Here is a 13,109-nt window from a genome sequence, read left to right on the forward strand (position 1 = left end):
TGGAGAATGAAACTCCAGCAAGAGAGAATCTTCAACTTCCATTCATTTCTCTTTTCGGCATATCACCACATCCCTCGCATTTAGGAAGTTCTTTCAGATGTCTTGCCTAAAACTCTCCTGATGCAACGAAGACATTTTCTATTGCTCTTTCATTCACAGACGTGAGCTGCTTCTCATATCTTACCCTCTATCATGTCAACATTTTCTTTTTCTGGACCAGAATAACCGTAACAATAATAACATTGCTACTATACTAACCAATAAGAGTATTTGTTATGTGCTTACTAGATGCCGAGCACTGTACTAAACTCTGGGGTAGATACACGATAAACAGGTCAGACAAAGTCGCTACCTCTCATGGGACTCACAGCCTTAGTAGGCAGGAAGGAAACCTGCAACAGTACGCATGTCTCCACTAAATCCATTTTAGTAAAGATTTATTCTTCAGATTAAAACAATTCCAGCTCTAGCGGGTTGGCTACTAAACCCTGAACCTGGAGACGATTAATATTAATATTAGTATTTTCTTCCATTCAAGTGAAAGAATTGAGGTCTTTGTCCTAAATGACGATAAACCCCAGGTAAACCCTGGTCATAAGAAAATAAGAAGCACATTTTTGACTGTGAAAGAAGGAAAAAAAAATTATGATCTGAGTTTATAGCAAAAAACAAAATGAAAAGCAAGCGGTAAGCTAGCGGGAACCTATTTCCTTGTAAAAAAGAACTACACATCAGCATCACCTGGGGAAAAAAGGATTGCAAGAGATAAACCAACTCAATTTACTGTAGTCTAAGTGCCTAGTACAGTGTTCTGCCCACAGTAAGTGCTCAATAAATAACACTGATTGCTGAACTCACGCACCATTGTTGGCTCAATCCTGTAATGGGCTGCAAGCTTGAGTTTGACTTGCCCTGGAGTTTACCTACCTGTGCTTTCCATTTCAGATGGCCAGTAGTAGTAATTGTATTCATTAAGCGCTTATGATGTACAAAACTGAGCACCGGGAGAAAAATGAGAGGAAAAAGTTGACTGACTGACCCGTGTTGCCCCAGGTGGGTGGAATATTTTGGTCTCTCCACTAGACCCGGGAGTTGGGCGGCAGCGATTACCTCTGTTAGCACCCCGGACCGACACCCTACTTTTCCAGCTCCTTCAGGCCGCTCTGGGGTGGAACTGGTTGGTAGCGGGAGCCACTCAGGCAGCCTCGGCCGCCATCGCCATTACTTCTCTTTACCTTAGCTGGTTGGCAGAGAGGGACTAGACCCTGTCCCCGGCTTTGGTTTCCAGTGATCCTGGGACAGGCCCTCCAAGAGGGGCAGAGCCAGAAAGGCTCCGTCTTGCTTTACCCTGCCCCATTCCAGGTCCACCCAGACACTCCCGATCTGTCCAGTTTTGGGAGAGACAGCGGCTCAAACTGAAACCCTTCCCCACGTCATCCGGGACCCTGGGAGGGTTTTGTATCTCATCACAGAAAAGACATTTTTATGTGACATTTTATCATCCGGACAAAGATGTCTGTTTGGGGCTTAATTTTAGCCAATTATATTGGTCAGTCAATCGTACTTACTGATCGCTTACCATATACTACTATTGCTAGTAATAATAAATAATTTGGTATTTGTTAAGCACTTACTACATGCCAGGCATTGTACTAAGTGCTAAGGGAGATTCGTTCATTCGATCGTATTTTTTGAGCTCTTACTGTGGGCAAAGCACTGTATTAAGCGCTTGAGCACTGTACTAAGGTAATTGGGTGGGACAAAGTCCCTGTCCCATATAGGACTCACAGTCTTAATCCCCATTTTCCAGATGAGGTAACTGAGTACAGAGAAGTTAAGTGACTAGCCCAAAGTCACACAACAAGCAAGTGGCAAAGCTGGGATTAGTCCCCAGACCATTCTGAGTTCCAGACCTGTACTCTCTCCACTAGGACAAGCTGCTTCATGGCCCTCGGCTAATTTCATGGCTAATGCTAAGGCATTTATTTGAGGCAAGCTTGTTATGGGCAGGGAAGGTGTCCACTAATTCTGTTGCACTGTAGTCACCCCAAGCACTTAGTACCGTCTCTGCACTTTGAGAAGCAGCACGGCGTAGTGGATAGAGCACGGGCCCGGGCGAAGGTCACGGGTTCTAATCCCAGCTTTGCCGCCTGTCTTGCTGTGTGACCTTGGGCCAGTCACTTCACTTCTCTGCCCCTCGGTTACCTCATCTGGAAAATGGGGAATGAGACCGGGAGCCCCACAGCGGGGCGGGGATCGTCTCCAACCCCATTTGCCTTTATCCACCCCAGTGGCACTTAACAAATCCCACAGCTATGATTATCATTATTATAGTAAGCGCTCGGGAAACACCTTCGAGTGATTGATGGCGAAAGAAAGGAGATTAGCGAGCAGCAGCAGCAGCTTCCCTGGGGGGCAGTCCCTTCCCTGGAACTCGGTCCCCGGGACAGAGGGACAGAGGGTCGGTGGGGCATCATCCGATTAGACCGTAAGCCCGTCAGCGGGCAGGGACTGTCTCTATCTGTTGCCGATTTGTCCGTTCCAAATACAGTGCTCTGCACATAGTAAGCGCCCAATAAATAGCTCTGCCACTTGTCAGCTGTGTGACTGGGGGCAAGTCACTTCACTTCTCTGTGCCTCAGTCCCCTCATCTGTTCTTGTCTGCCCGTCTCCCCCGATTAGACCGTAAGCCCGTCAGAGGGCAGGGACCGTCTCGATCGGTTGCCGACTTGTCCATTCCAAGTGCTTAGTCCAGTGCTCTGCACATAGTAAGCGCTCAATAAATGCTATTGAATGAATTAATAAAATGGGGGTGAAGACTGTGAGCCTCACAGGGGACAACCCGACGACCCTGTATCTCTCCCTGCGCTTAGAACCGTGCTCTGCACATAGTAAGCGCTTAACAAATACCAACATTATTATTACCATTATTATTATTATTATTATTATTAAATGAAGGGATCATCCTGGCCGAATCATCAACCACTAGATGTCTCCGTGGATCTCGTTTGAGATTTCCTCTTGGAGACGGGCCTGAGAAGGCTGATGCTGGAAGGGCCGGGAGAGGGAGATCCAGCTGAACAGATGCCTTTCCCTGAAAACTGGTTTACTCCCGCCTCCTGAAGTCTCCTTCAGCAAGTCCTCACACAGCGAGGCGGCAGAATTTACAAACACCTCCAAACTTTCATCTTGAAAGCCCTCAGAGCACTCACCGACATCTGACGGGAGCGAGCCGGACTTATAATGTTGCTATTTGTTAAACGCTTGCTATGGGCCGAGCGCTGTTTAAGCGCTGGGCACCGTTCTAAGCGCTGGAAAGACACAGGGTCATCGGGTTGTCCCACGTGAGGCTCACAGTCTCAATCCCCATTTTACAGATGAGGGAACTGAGGCACAGAGAAGTGACTTGCCCACAGTCGCACAGCTGCCAAGTGGCAGAGCCGGGATTCGAACCCATGGCCTCTGACTCCCAAGCCCGGGCTCTTTCCACTGAGCCACGCTGCTTCTCCTATAATAATGTTGGTATTTGTTAAGCGCTTACTATGTGCAGAGCACTGTTCTAAGCGCTGGGGTAGGTACAGGGTAATCGGGTTGTCCCACGTGAGGCTCACAGTGAATCCCTACTTTACAGATGAGGTAACTGCGGCACAGAGAAGTGAAGTGACTTGCCCCCAGTCACACAGCTGACAAGTGGCGGAGCCGGGATTTGAACCCATGACCTCTGACTCCCAAGCCCGGGCTCTTTCCACTGAGCCATGCTGCTTCTCGGGCTGGCAGAGGCTTTAGAAAAATGACAGGATAACGAGCGGGGCCCGGTGGATGGAGCACGGGCCGGGGAGTGGCGAGTCACTTAATAATAATGTTGGTATTTGTTAAGCGCTTACTATGTGCCGAGCACTGTTCTAAGCGCTGGGGTAGACATAGGGGAATCAGGTTGTCCCACGTGGGGCTCACGGTCTTCATCCCCATTTTACAGATGAGGGAACTGAGGCACAGAGAAGTTAAGTGACTTGCCCACAGTCACACAGCTGACAAGTGGCAGAGCTGGGATTCGAACTCATGAACCCTGACTCCAAAGCCCACGCTCTTTCCACTGAGCCACGCTGCTTCTCGTGCCTCAGTTCCCTCATCTGTAAAATGGGGATTCACTGCGAGCCTCACCTGGGACAACCTGATTACCCCGTATCTACCCCAGCGCTTAGAACAGTGTTCTATTATCTGGGTTATCTATTATTATCTATGATTAGCTGGGTTCTAATGCCGGCTCTGCCACGTGTCTAATGTGTGACCGTGGGTGAGTCACTTAACTTCTCTGTGCCTCAGTTACCTCTTCTTTAAAATGGGGATTAAGAAGACTTTGAGCCACTTGAAGGAGACGGGCCGTGACCAAGCTGATTAGCTTGTATCTACCCCAGAGCTTAATACAGTGTCCGGTACATGGTAAGCCCCTAATAAATATCATTAAAAAAAAAAGAGATCACCTCATCCAGACCTCTGCTTCCAGGAAGGATTGAGTCAAACTGCCCTAGACAGGGATAATAATAATAATAATGATGGCATTTGTTAAGCGTTTACTGTGTGCCAAGCACTGTTAGCACTAGGGGGGATACAAGGTAATGAGGGTGTCCCACAGTGGGGCTCACAGTCTTAATCCCCATTTTCCAAATGAGATAACTGAGGTAACTATGCGCAGAGCATTATATGAGTATGTACAACAGAATAAGCAGGCCCGCTTCCTGTCCATAACGACCTTACCATCCAGAGAGATGAGTTTGCGGTCTAGAGGGACGTTATTCCCTCTAGACTCTAAATTCCTTCCAGACTGCCGCAAATGACATGATCTGGATTAACACCCGCCATCACCACGGTTTAAAGAAACGCAGTCTGGTGGGCGGGAGCGGCACAGATGCTTCCGTGGTCCCAGGGGCCAGTTGTAAGGCGAGACGGGCCTCTGGCCACCACTTTGGTCCTCCTCTATTATTCCCTTTAAACCTGGGGCTTCTCTATTATTCCCTCCCCTTTAAAGCCTGGGGTCTGACTGGTGTCAGGGAGCAGCCCAGAGGTCAGGACCTGCAGTGGAAGCCAGGACATTAGGTTCAGACAACTTGTCTTTCACCTTCATTTGCACGCGTCATTTTTCTACGTTGCTTACGTCTGTGATATGTGACTCTGGGCCCGCCTGCTTTCCCCCATTAGATTGTAAACTCCTTGAAGTCAGCGACTGAGTCTTTTCTTCCTTCTGTAACACCACCCTGCTCCTAGTACAGGACTCTGGACACAGTAGGTAGTGACGGGCCAATGATTATATTAGCATTTAGCAAGTCACTGAACTTCTCTGGGCCTCAGTTACCTCATCTGTAAAATGGGGATTAAGATGTGAGCCCCACGTGGGACAACCTGATTACCTTGTATCTATCCCTGTGCTTACAACAGTGCTTGGCACCTAGTAAGCGCTTAACAAATACCATTGTTATTATTATTTAAGCCCTTACTAGGTGAGAGGCAGAGGTTGATAAAATACAATCACACCAGAGCACGGGGCTCATAGTCTAAGAGGGGAGGGAGAGGATGTATTTATTCCCCCCACTAGTCTCTAAGCTCTTTGAAGGCAAGGATTGCGTCTACCAACTGTTGCGTATTTTGGATACCCAACCGTTTACCACAGGCCTCTTTCTTATGGTATTTGTTAAGCACTTACTACGCGTCAAACACTCTTCTAAGTGCTGAGGTAGATACAAGTGAATCGGGTTGGACACAGCTCTTACCCCACATGGGCCTCACAGTCTTAATCCCCATTTTACACATAAGGCAATTGAGGTACAGAGAAGTTGAGTGACTTGCCCAAGGTCACACAACAGGCAAACAACAGGACAAGGATTAGAACCCAGGACCTTCTGATTCCCAGGCCCCTGCTTTATCCACTAGGCCACACTGCTTCTCCGCTGTGCACAGAGTATGCACTTCATAAATACCACCGATTGACCCATCGGCTGATTCCTCCTAACTGCTGCTTCACATAAGCTAGGGCTGTATGGGAAATAATAATGGTAATGTTGGTATTTGTTAAGCGCCTACGATGTGCCGAGCACTGTTCTAAGCGCTGGGGTAGACACGGGGGAATCAGGTTGGCCCCCGTGGGGCTCACAGTCTTCATCCTCATTTTACAGATGAGGTAACCGAGGCACCGAGAAGTGAAGTGACTTGCCCAGAGTCACACAGCCGACAAGTGGCCGAGCCGGGATTCGAACCCATGATCTCTGACTCCAAAGCCCGTGCTCTTTCCACTGAGCCACGCTGCTTCTCTAAAGGAACTCAAGCCTGGCTTGGGTAGGCACCTTACCAAATGGGATGTTTTCACGGCGTTCCACTCTTTTGGAGTTGCCCCGGAGCTTTCTCCAAACCCTAAAATATAAATTCAGTCACATTTGGCCCTCTAAACTCATTGCTCACTGTGAGCAGGGAACGTGTCTACTCTGTTGTACTGTACTCTCCCAAAAGCTTAGTTCAGTGCTCTGCACACGGTGAACACTCGGTGATTACCATTGACTGATTTAGCTGAGGAGCCAAGTCACGCAGAACAGCTGAATGGTCCCTGATTCTCCTCCCAGAAACTCTCTAGGAGCTCTGCCTTTCTGGAATCCCTCCTAGAAAGCTCCTTCCGGGACAGAACTGCTCCATGATTTTTGGGTTTTTTCCACACTTGGTTGACCAAGATGGTCGGGAGCCCCGGGGCCGTTTTCACCAAGTTTGGCTTGAGGTTCAGACCTGGGACAGTATCATCCACTTGGGCTTATCTACAGGGAAAGCCCCCCACTGCTCTCGGATGCATGGGTCAATCAATCAAAGAAGCAATGGTATTTAGTGAGTACTTACTGTGTGCAGAGCACTGTATTAAATGTTTGGGAAAGTACAATACAATAGAGTGGGTAGCCACGATCCCTGCTCACTAGGAGCTCACAATCTATGGGGGGAGTCAGATGAACGGGCAGAGTTCAATGGGGAAAGCCGATCTGGCCCTGGGGCCATCCGAGCGGGCTCACGGGGCTGGAAGAAGGAGGATCTGAGACAGTTCCCCTGGCCTGACAGAGGCAATAATGCCGGGTTTATGCTGGGCAACGTCCCACTTCCTCTTCTGGTCCAACAGGCAAGATCTGTGCCCCGTCCTTTTGAATTTTGCCCAGGGACAAAAGCGGGGGATGCAGAATGAATTCCTGAGCATCCTAACCATCTGCCTATTGTCTGGACTTACAGCTGGCCGAACACTCAAATTTTTCTCAGACACCTGAGGTTTGCCATTTGAAGTCCAATGGCAACCTCTTCCAACCAGGAGCGAAAATACCCTGGTCTTGACAGAATGCTTTGAAAATAAAGATCCTTTTCAGCCTGACTCAGTTCTACTCATCGAGAAATAGATCCAGGAACCGAGGTGTCCCTAGGCACTGATTTCATCTGCTAGGGATTTCAGGGCAACTGAAAGAAGAGAAGCTCACTCCCGATCAGTCCCGGCACCCTGTCCTCCACCCGGGCCCGAACACGTGCCCGGTTTCCAGCGGTTGGACCGCTAAGCCTCATTACGCAGCCTGCGGTCCCCGAGGGGCGAAAACCCTTCAAAGGAGACGAGCGGCGAGCAGGTTGATATAACTTTCCTGGCTGGGAGTCAGGACCCTTGCCATGGAGAAGCAGCGTGGCTCAGTGGAAAGAGCACGGGCTTTGGTGTCAGGGGTCATGGGTTCGAATCCCCGCTCGGCCACTTGTCGGCTGTGTGACTCTGGGCAAGTCACTTCACTTCTCGGTGCCTCGGTGACCTCAACCGTAAAACGGGGATGAAGACTGTGAGCCCCACGTGGGACAACCTGATCCCCCTGTGTCTACCCCAGCGCTTAGAACAGTGCTCGGCACATAGTAAGCGCTTAACAAATACCAACACTATTATTATCATCAAAATGCCCTGTGGTAGCGGGCAGCCTTATCACCGTGGCACTCGGAGGCTCTGAACTATCTTTCCCTTCTGAATTCCTATTAACCCAACCGCCTCCCCCAGCGAATCCGTCTCGCTCTGAAGATTCCTGTCTTTGGCCCGAGTTGTCCAACTCTTCCCAGAAAAGAAAGCAGGAGCCCTAAAGAGTATACGATTATAAAGAAGGCCCGGACTACTCAAACGTACCTGACGTGATTGAGTAGGGGGATGAAGGAGGATCGCAAGGCCACAGAATGAGACCCTCCTCTCATCCCCCTTGCACATAGCCCACTCTCTGGTGAGGTCACCTGCCCCGTGGGGGTAGAACTGACCCTTTCCCTCCCCACCAGCCCCAACCCGTGTGAGAAGCGGTGTGACCGACCAGCAAGAGCAGGAATCAAGGGACGTGGGTTCGGATTCCGGCTCTGCCCCTTACTTGCTCAACGTCCGTGGACAAATCGCTTCACTTCTCTGGGCCTCGGTTACCTCATCTATCAAACGGGGAGTCAATATCTGTCCTGCCTCCGCCTCAGACACTGAGGCCCGGGTACGAGGGGGACTGGGTTCAGCTTGATGAACTTGTACCTTCCCCACCGCTCGGTTCAGTGCTGGGCACAGAGTAAGGGCTTAACAAATACTACTAATATTAATTGTTATTCTTAGGACCCATGAAGCCCCAAGGCAGTGGGCAAAGGGCATTGATGGGCACAGGGCCCCGACCAGCCCATCTCCATGTGGTTTAATGAGAGACCCTACTAGGAAGCAGCGTGGCCCAGAGGGTAGAGCAAGGGCCTGGGAGTCAGAAAGTCATGGGTTCTAATCCAGGCTCCGCCTCACGTCTGCTGCGTGACCCAAGGCAAGTCCTTAACTTCTCCGTGCCTCGGTCACCTCAACTGTAAAATGGAGATTAAGACTGTGAGCCCCACGTGGGACAGGGACCGCGTCCAACCCGATTATCTTGTATCTACCCCAGTGCTTGGAACAGTGCTTGGCACGGAGTGAGCACTTAACAAATGCCACGGTTACTATTTTCATTAGCCGGCCGTTGCCATGGCAAGGCCCCCCCCGCCCCCCCCACCCCCCCACCCCTCCGGCTCCAGGAGCGTCCGGACGGGAATGCGCACCTGGTAAAGCGAACTTCACAGATATTGCACATGTATGGTTTCTCCCCCGTGTGGGTCCGCATGTGCCGGGGGAGCTTCCCCGCCCCCATGATCATTTTGTTACAAACTGGGCACTGCTGGGACGCCTTGGGCTTTATCTTCCGCTCCTCCTCCAGCGGCCAAGGAGGAAAGACCCCTCCCAGATGGGTGGCGCTGAGGAAGTTGAGATAAGCACTGTAATCGTTTTCCGCCTTGATGTGGCCCACGTGACCCCCGGCACCGTCGGCAAATATGTCCTTGAAGAAATCATTGGGGAAGGGTGCCGGCGGGATCTCCTCTTTCTCCTCCTCCTTGATCTTCCGCTTCCTGATCACCAGATCCAAGGGACCGCTGTCCAGCGGCTGTTCCGGCAACTGAGCGAAGGCCCCGAAGTCTCCAGGCCAGAGGTGGGGGAAGAAGCCCGGCGGGAAGGGAGACAAGGCGGGCCTCCTGTCGGGGACGGTGGCTTTCGGATACAGGTTCTCCCTCAGCAGCGACTCAATGGAGAAGTCACGGATCACCCCCAGGGGCCCCGTCGAGCTGTGGGCCGGGAAGCGATCGGGAAAATCCCGCGGAGGGTCCGAGTAGGCCTTCTCCACTAGGTGGTCTGACTCGGAGGGACTCTGGTGGCAGCTGACGTCCCGGGTCCCATTCAGGTCCTCCCCGTTGACAAAGTCCTCCGCCTCTTCCTCCTCTTCTTCGTCCTCCTCGTCATCCTCCTCCTCCTCCTCGTCCTCGTCGTCCTCCTCGTCCTCGTCGTCGTCCTCCTTGTCGTCCTCGTCCCCGGCCCCGCCGGGCTCCATGATCTCGAGGCAGACGTTGACGATGCACTGGATCTCCAGCAGTTTGGCGGCGCTCAGGATGTGCTTGACGTTGGCGGCGGTGATGGTGAGCGTGGAGGTGTAGGCGAACTCCAGGATGGCCGCCAGAGCCTCGGGCTGGACGAAGTCGATCTCGTAGACGTAGGGTTGGTCGGCTAGGGCGCCCGTGGTGAAGAGTTTCTTAAAGTACTTGCTGCAGGCCGCCAGCACCGACCGGTGGGTCCGGTATTCCTGCTCCTGTACGATGAGGAGGACATCGCACAGCAGGCCGTCGTGCCGCTGCTCATTCAAGCTGCAGAGGACCTCGCTGCTGTGGTTGGGGAACGGGATCCCAATCAAGTCATCGATGCCATTGGCCATGTTCTCCTCCGGTGCCCTGAGGGGAAACACAGCAGACCAGGAAACAGAGATTAGACACGGGTCATCCCCACCGTGGGTGTCAGTGGAGGACAAAAGCGACGATCACTGATTGGCGTTCACGGTTTAGCACTGACTGCGTGTGCAGAGCGGGGTGCTAAATGCTTGGGAAGCAGCGCGGCCTCGTGGAAAAAGCATGGGTCTGGGAGTCAAAAGACCAGCTTTCTAATCCCTACCCTGCCGCTTGTCAGAACTCGTTATCTTCCCATGCGAAGCCTGTCCTCCCCCTGAATTTTCTGGCACTGTAGACAGCACCACCACTCTTCCTGCCCGACAAGCCCGTAATCTTGGCGTTATCCCTGACTCGTCTCTCTCATTCAAGCTACATATTCAATGTGTCACCAAATCCCGACGGTTCGACCTTCACAACGTCACTAAAAATCCGCCCTTTCCTCTCCATCCAAGTTGCTACCATATGAATCCAAGCACTTACCCTATCCCGCCTTGATTACTGCATCTTCCTTCTTGCTGACCTCCCTGCCTCCTGTCCCTCCCCAGTCCAGTCCATATTTCACTCTGCTGCCTGGATCGTTTTTCGACAAAAACATTCAGCCCACGTTTCCCCACTCCTCAAGAACCTCCGGTGTTTGCCCCTCCACCTCTGCGTCCAACATATACTCCTTACCATCGACTTTAAAGCGCTCAACCACCTTGTCCACTCCTACCTTACCTCGCTGCTTTCCGACTACAACCCATCCCGCACGCTTCACTCCTCTAATGCCAACCTACTCGATGTACCTTGATCTCATCTATCCCGCCGCCGACCTCTCGCCCACATCCTGCCTCCAGCCTGGAACGCCCTCCCTCTTCCTATCAGACAGTTGATCACTCTCCCCACCTTCAAAGCTTTATTGAAGGCACATCTCCTCCAAGGGGCCTTCCCACCTAGGCCCTCATTTCCTCTTCAGCTCCCTTGTGTGTCACCCTTGCCTTGGATTTGCACCCTTTATTCACCCTTCCCTCAGCCTCACAGCACGTATGTCCATAACCATAATTTATTTATATTAATGTCTCTCTGGATTGTAAGCTCGTTGTGGACAGGGAATGTGTGTCTACAATTCTGTCACATTGTACTCTCCCAGCGCTCAATACAGAGCTCGCACACAGTAAGCACTCGATAAACACGGCAGATCGACTGACTAGCTGCTGTGTGACCTTGGGCACATCGCTTAACTTCTCTGGGTCTCAGTTCCCTCATCTGCAAAATGGGGATTCGATACCTGTTCTCCCTCCTACTTAGACTGGGAACCCGGTGTGGGACCTAATTATCTTGAATCTACTGCAGCTCTAAGTACAGTGCTTGGCACAGTGTGAGCACTTAACAAATACCACGATTACTGGGAGAATACCATTCAACAGAGTTGGTAGAAAAGTTCCCTGCCCACAGTGAGATTTCATTGTGAAATCTCAATTTACAGGGGAAGGCAGACATTAATATAAACAAATTACTAAAATGATATAAATAAATGAGGATGGTAATAATAATAATAATAATGTGGGTATTTATTAAGCGCTTACTATGTGCAGAGCACTGTTCTAAGCGCTGGGGGAGATACAGGGTCATCAGGTTGTCCCACGTGAGGCTCACAATTAATCCCCATTTTACAGATGAGGTAACTGAGGCACAGAGAAGTGACTTGCCCACAGTCGCACAGCTGACAAGCGGCAGAGCCGGGATTCGGACCCATGACCTCTGACTCCCAAGCCCGTGCTCTTTCCACTGAGCCACGCTGCTTCTCGATAATAATGCCAATAGTAATGATAACTGTCACATTTGTTAAGCACCTATGAGGTGCCGAGCACTGGGCTAAGCATGGCAGTGCTAAACAATGGGGTAGATGCAGGAAAATCAGCTTGAACCCAATCCCCGTCTGACAGTCAAAGGGAGAGAGAATCCCCATTATACAGATGAGGACACTGAGGCACAGAGAAGTTAAGCAACCTGACCTCACCCTCAGCCCCAGAGCACTTATGCACATATCTGTAATCTATTTTATTTATATTAATGTCTCTCTCCCTCTGGACTGTGAGCTCACTGTGGTCAGGGAACATGTCTACCAATTCTGTTTGTATTGTACTCTCCCAAGATAATAGTGTTGGTATTTGTTAAGCGCTTACTATGTGCAGAGCACTGTTCTAAGCGCTGAGGTAGATACAGGGTCATCGGGTTGTCCCACCTGAGGCTCACAGTTAATCCCCATTTTACAGATGAGGGAACTGAGGCCCAGAGAAGTGAAGTGACTTGCCCACAGTCACACAGCTGCCAAGTGGCAGAGCCGGGATTCGAACCCATGACCTCTGGCTCCGAAGCCCGGGGTCTCTCCACTGATCCAGATCTCAGTACAGTGCTCTGCACCCAATAAGCTCTCAACCAATACCACTGTTTGGCTGACTGATTGATTGACTCGCCCAAAGCCACACGGCTAACAAGTGGCAGAACCAGGATTAGAACCCAGGCTTCCTGTCTTCCAGTTTTGTGTTCTTTCCAGCAGACCATGCTGCTGATTCACGTATTGGTTCCTGTTTTTCTGTTGGTTTCTTCCATTAGAATGAAAGCTCCTTGGGAGCAGGAGACCTGTCTCACACTTCAGCTGTAATAATAATAAATACTGTGATATTTGGAAAGTGCATACTGTGTGCCAGGCACCATAGTGAGTGCTGGGTAGATACAAGCAAATCGGATTGGACACAGTTCCTGTCCTCCAAGGGGCTCACAGTCTTAATGTGTCTGCTAAACTCATTCAATCGTATTTATTGAGCGCTTATTACGCG

The 13,109-nt window shown here is 50.8% G+C and overlaps 1 protein-coding gene across 3 annotated transcripts in view; it reads right to left on the reverse strand.

Moving 5' to 3' along the window:
* ZBTB7C (zinc finger and BTB domain containing 7C) overlaps positions 1-13,109 on the reverse strand; it is a 312,607-nt gene that overhangs the window by 8,423 nt on the left and 291,075 nt on the right. For all 3 annotated transcript variants that reach the window (XM_029061807.2, XM_029061803.2, XM_029061808.2), the window contains one exon: positions 9,082-10,296. In XM_029061807.2, the coding sequence (XP_028917640.1) occupies positions 9,082-10,280 (1,199 nt within the window). In that variant the 5' untranslated portion in view covers positions 10,281-10,296. The remainder of the gene's footprint in view (positions 1-9,081; positions 10,297-13,109) is intronic.

This window comes from Ornithorhynchus anatinus, chromosome 3 (genome assembly GCF_004115215.2).
Source record: "Ornithorhynchus anatinus isolate Pmale09 chromosome 3, mOrnAna1.pri.v4, whole genome shotgun sequence".
NCBI lineage: Eukaryota > Metazoa > Chordata > Mammalia > Monotremata > Ornithorhynchidae > Ornithorhynchus > Ornithorhynchus anatinus.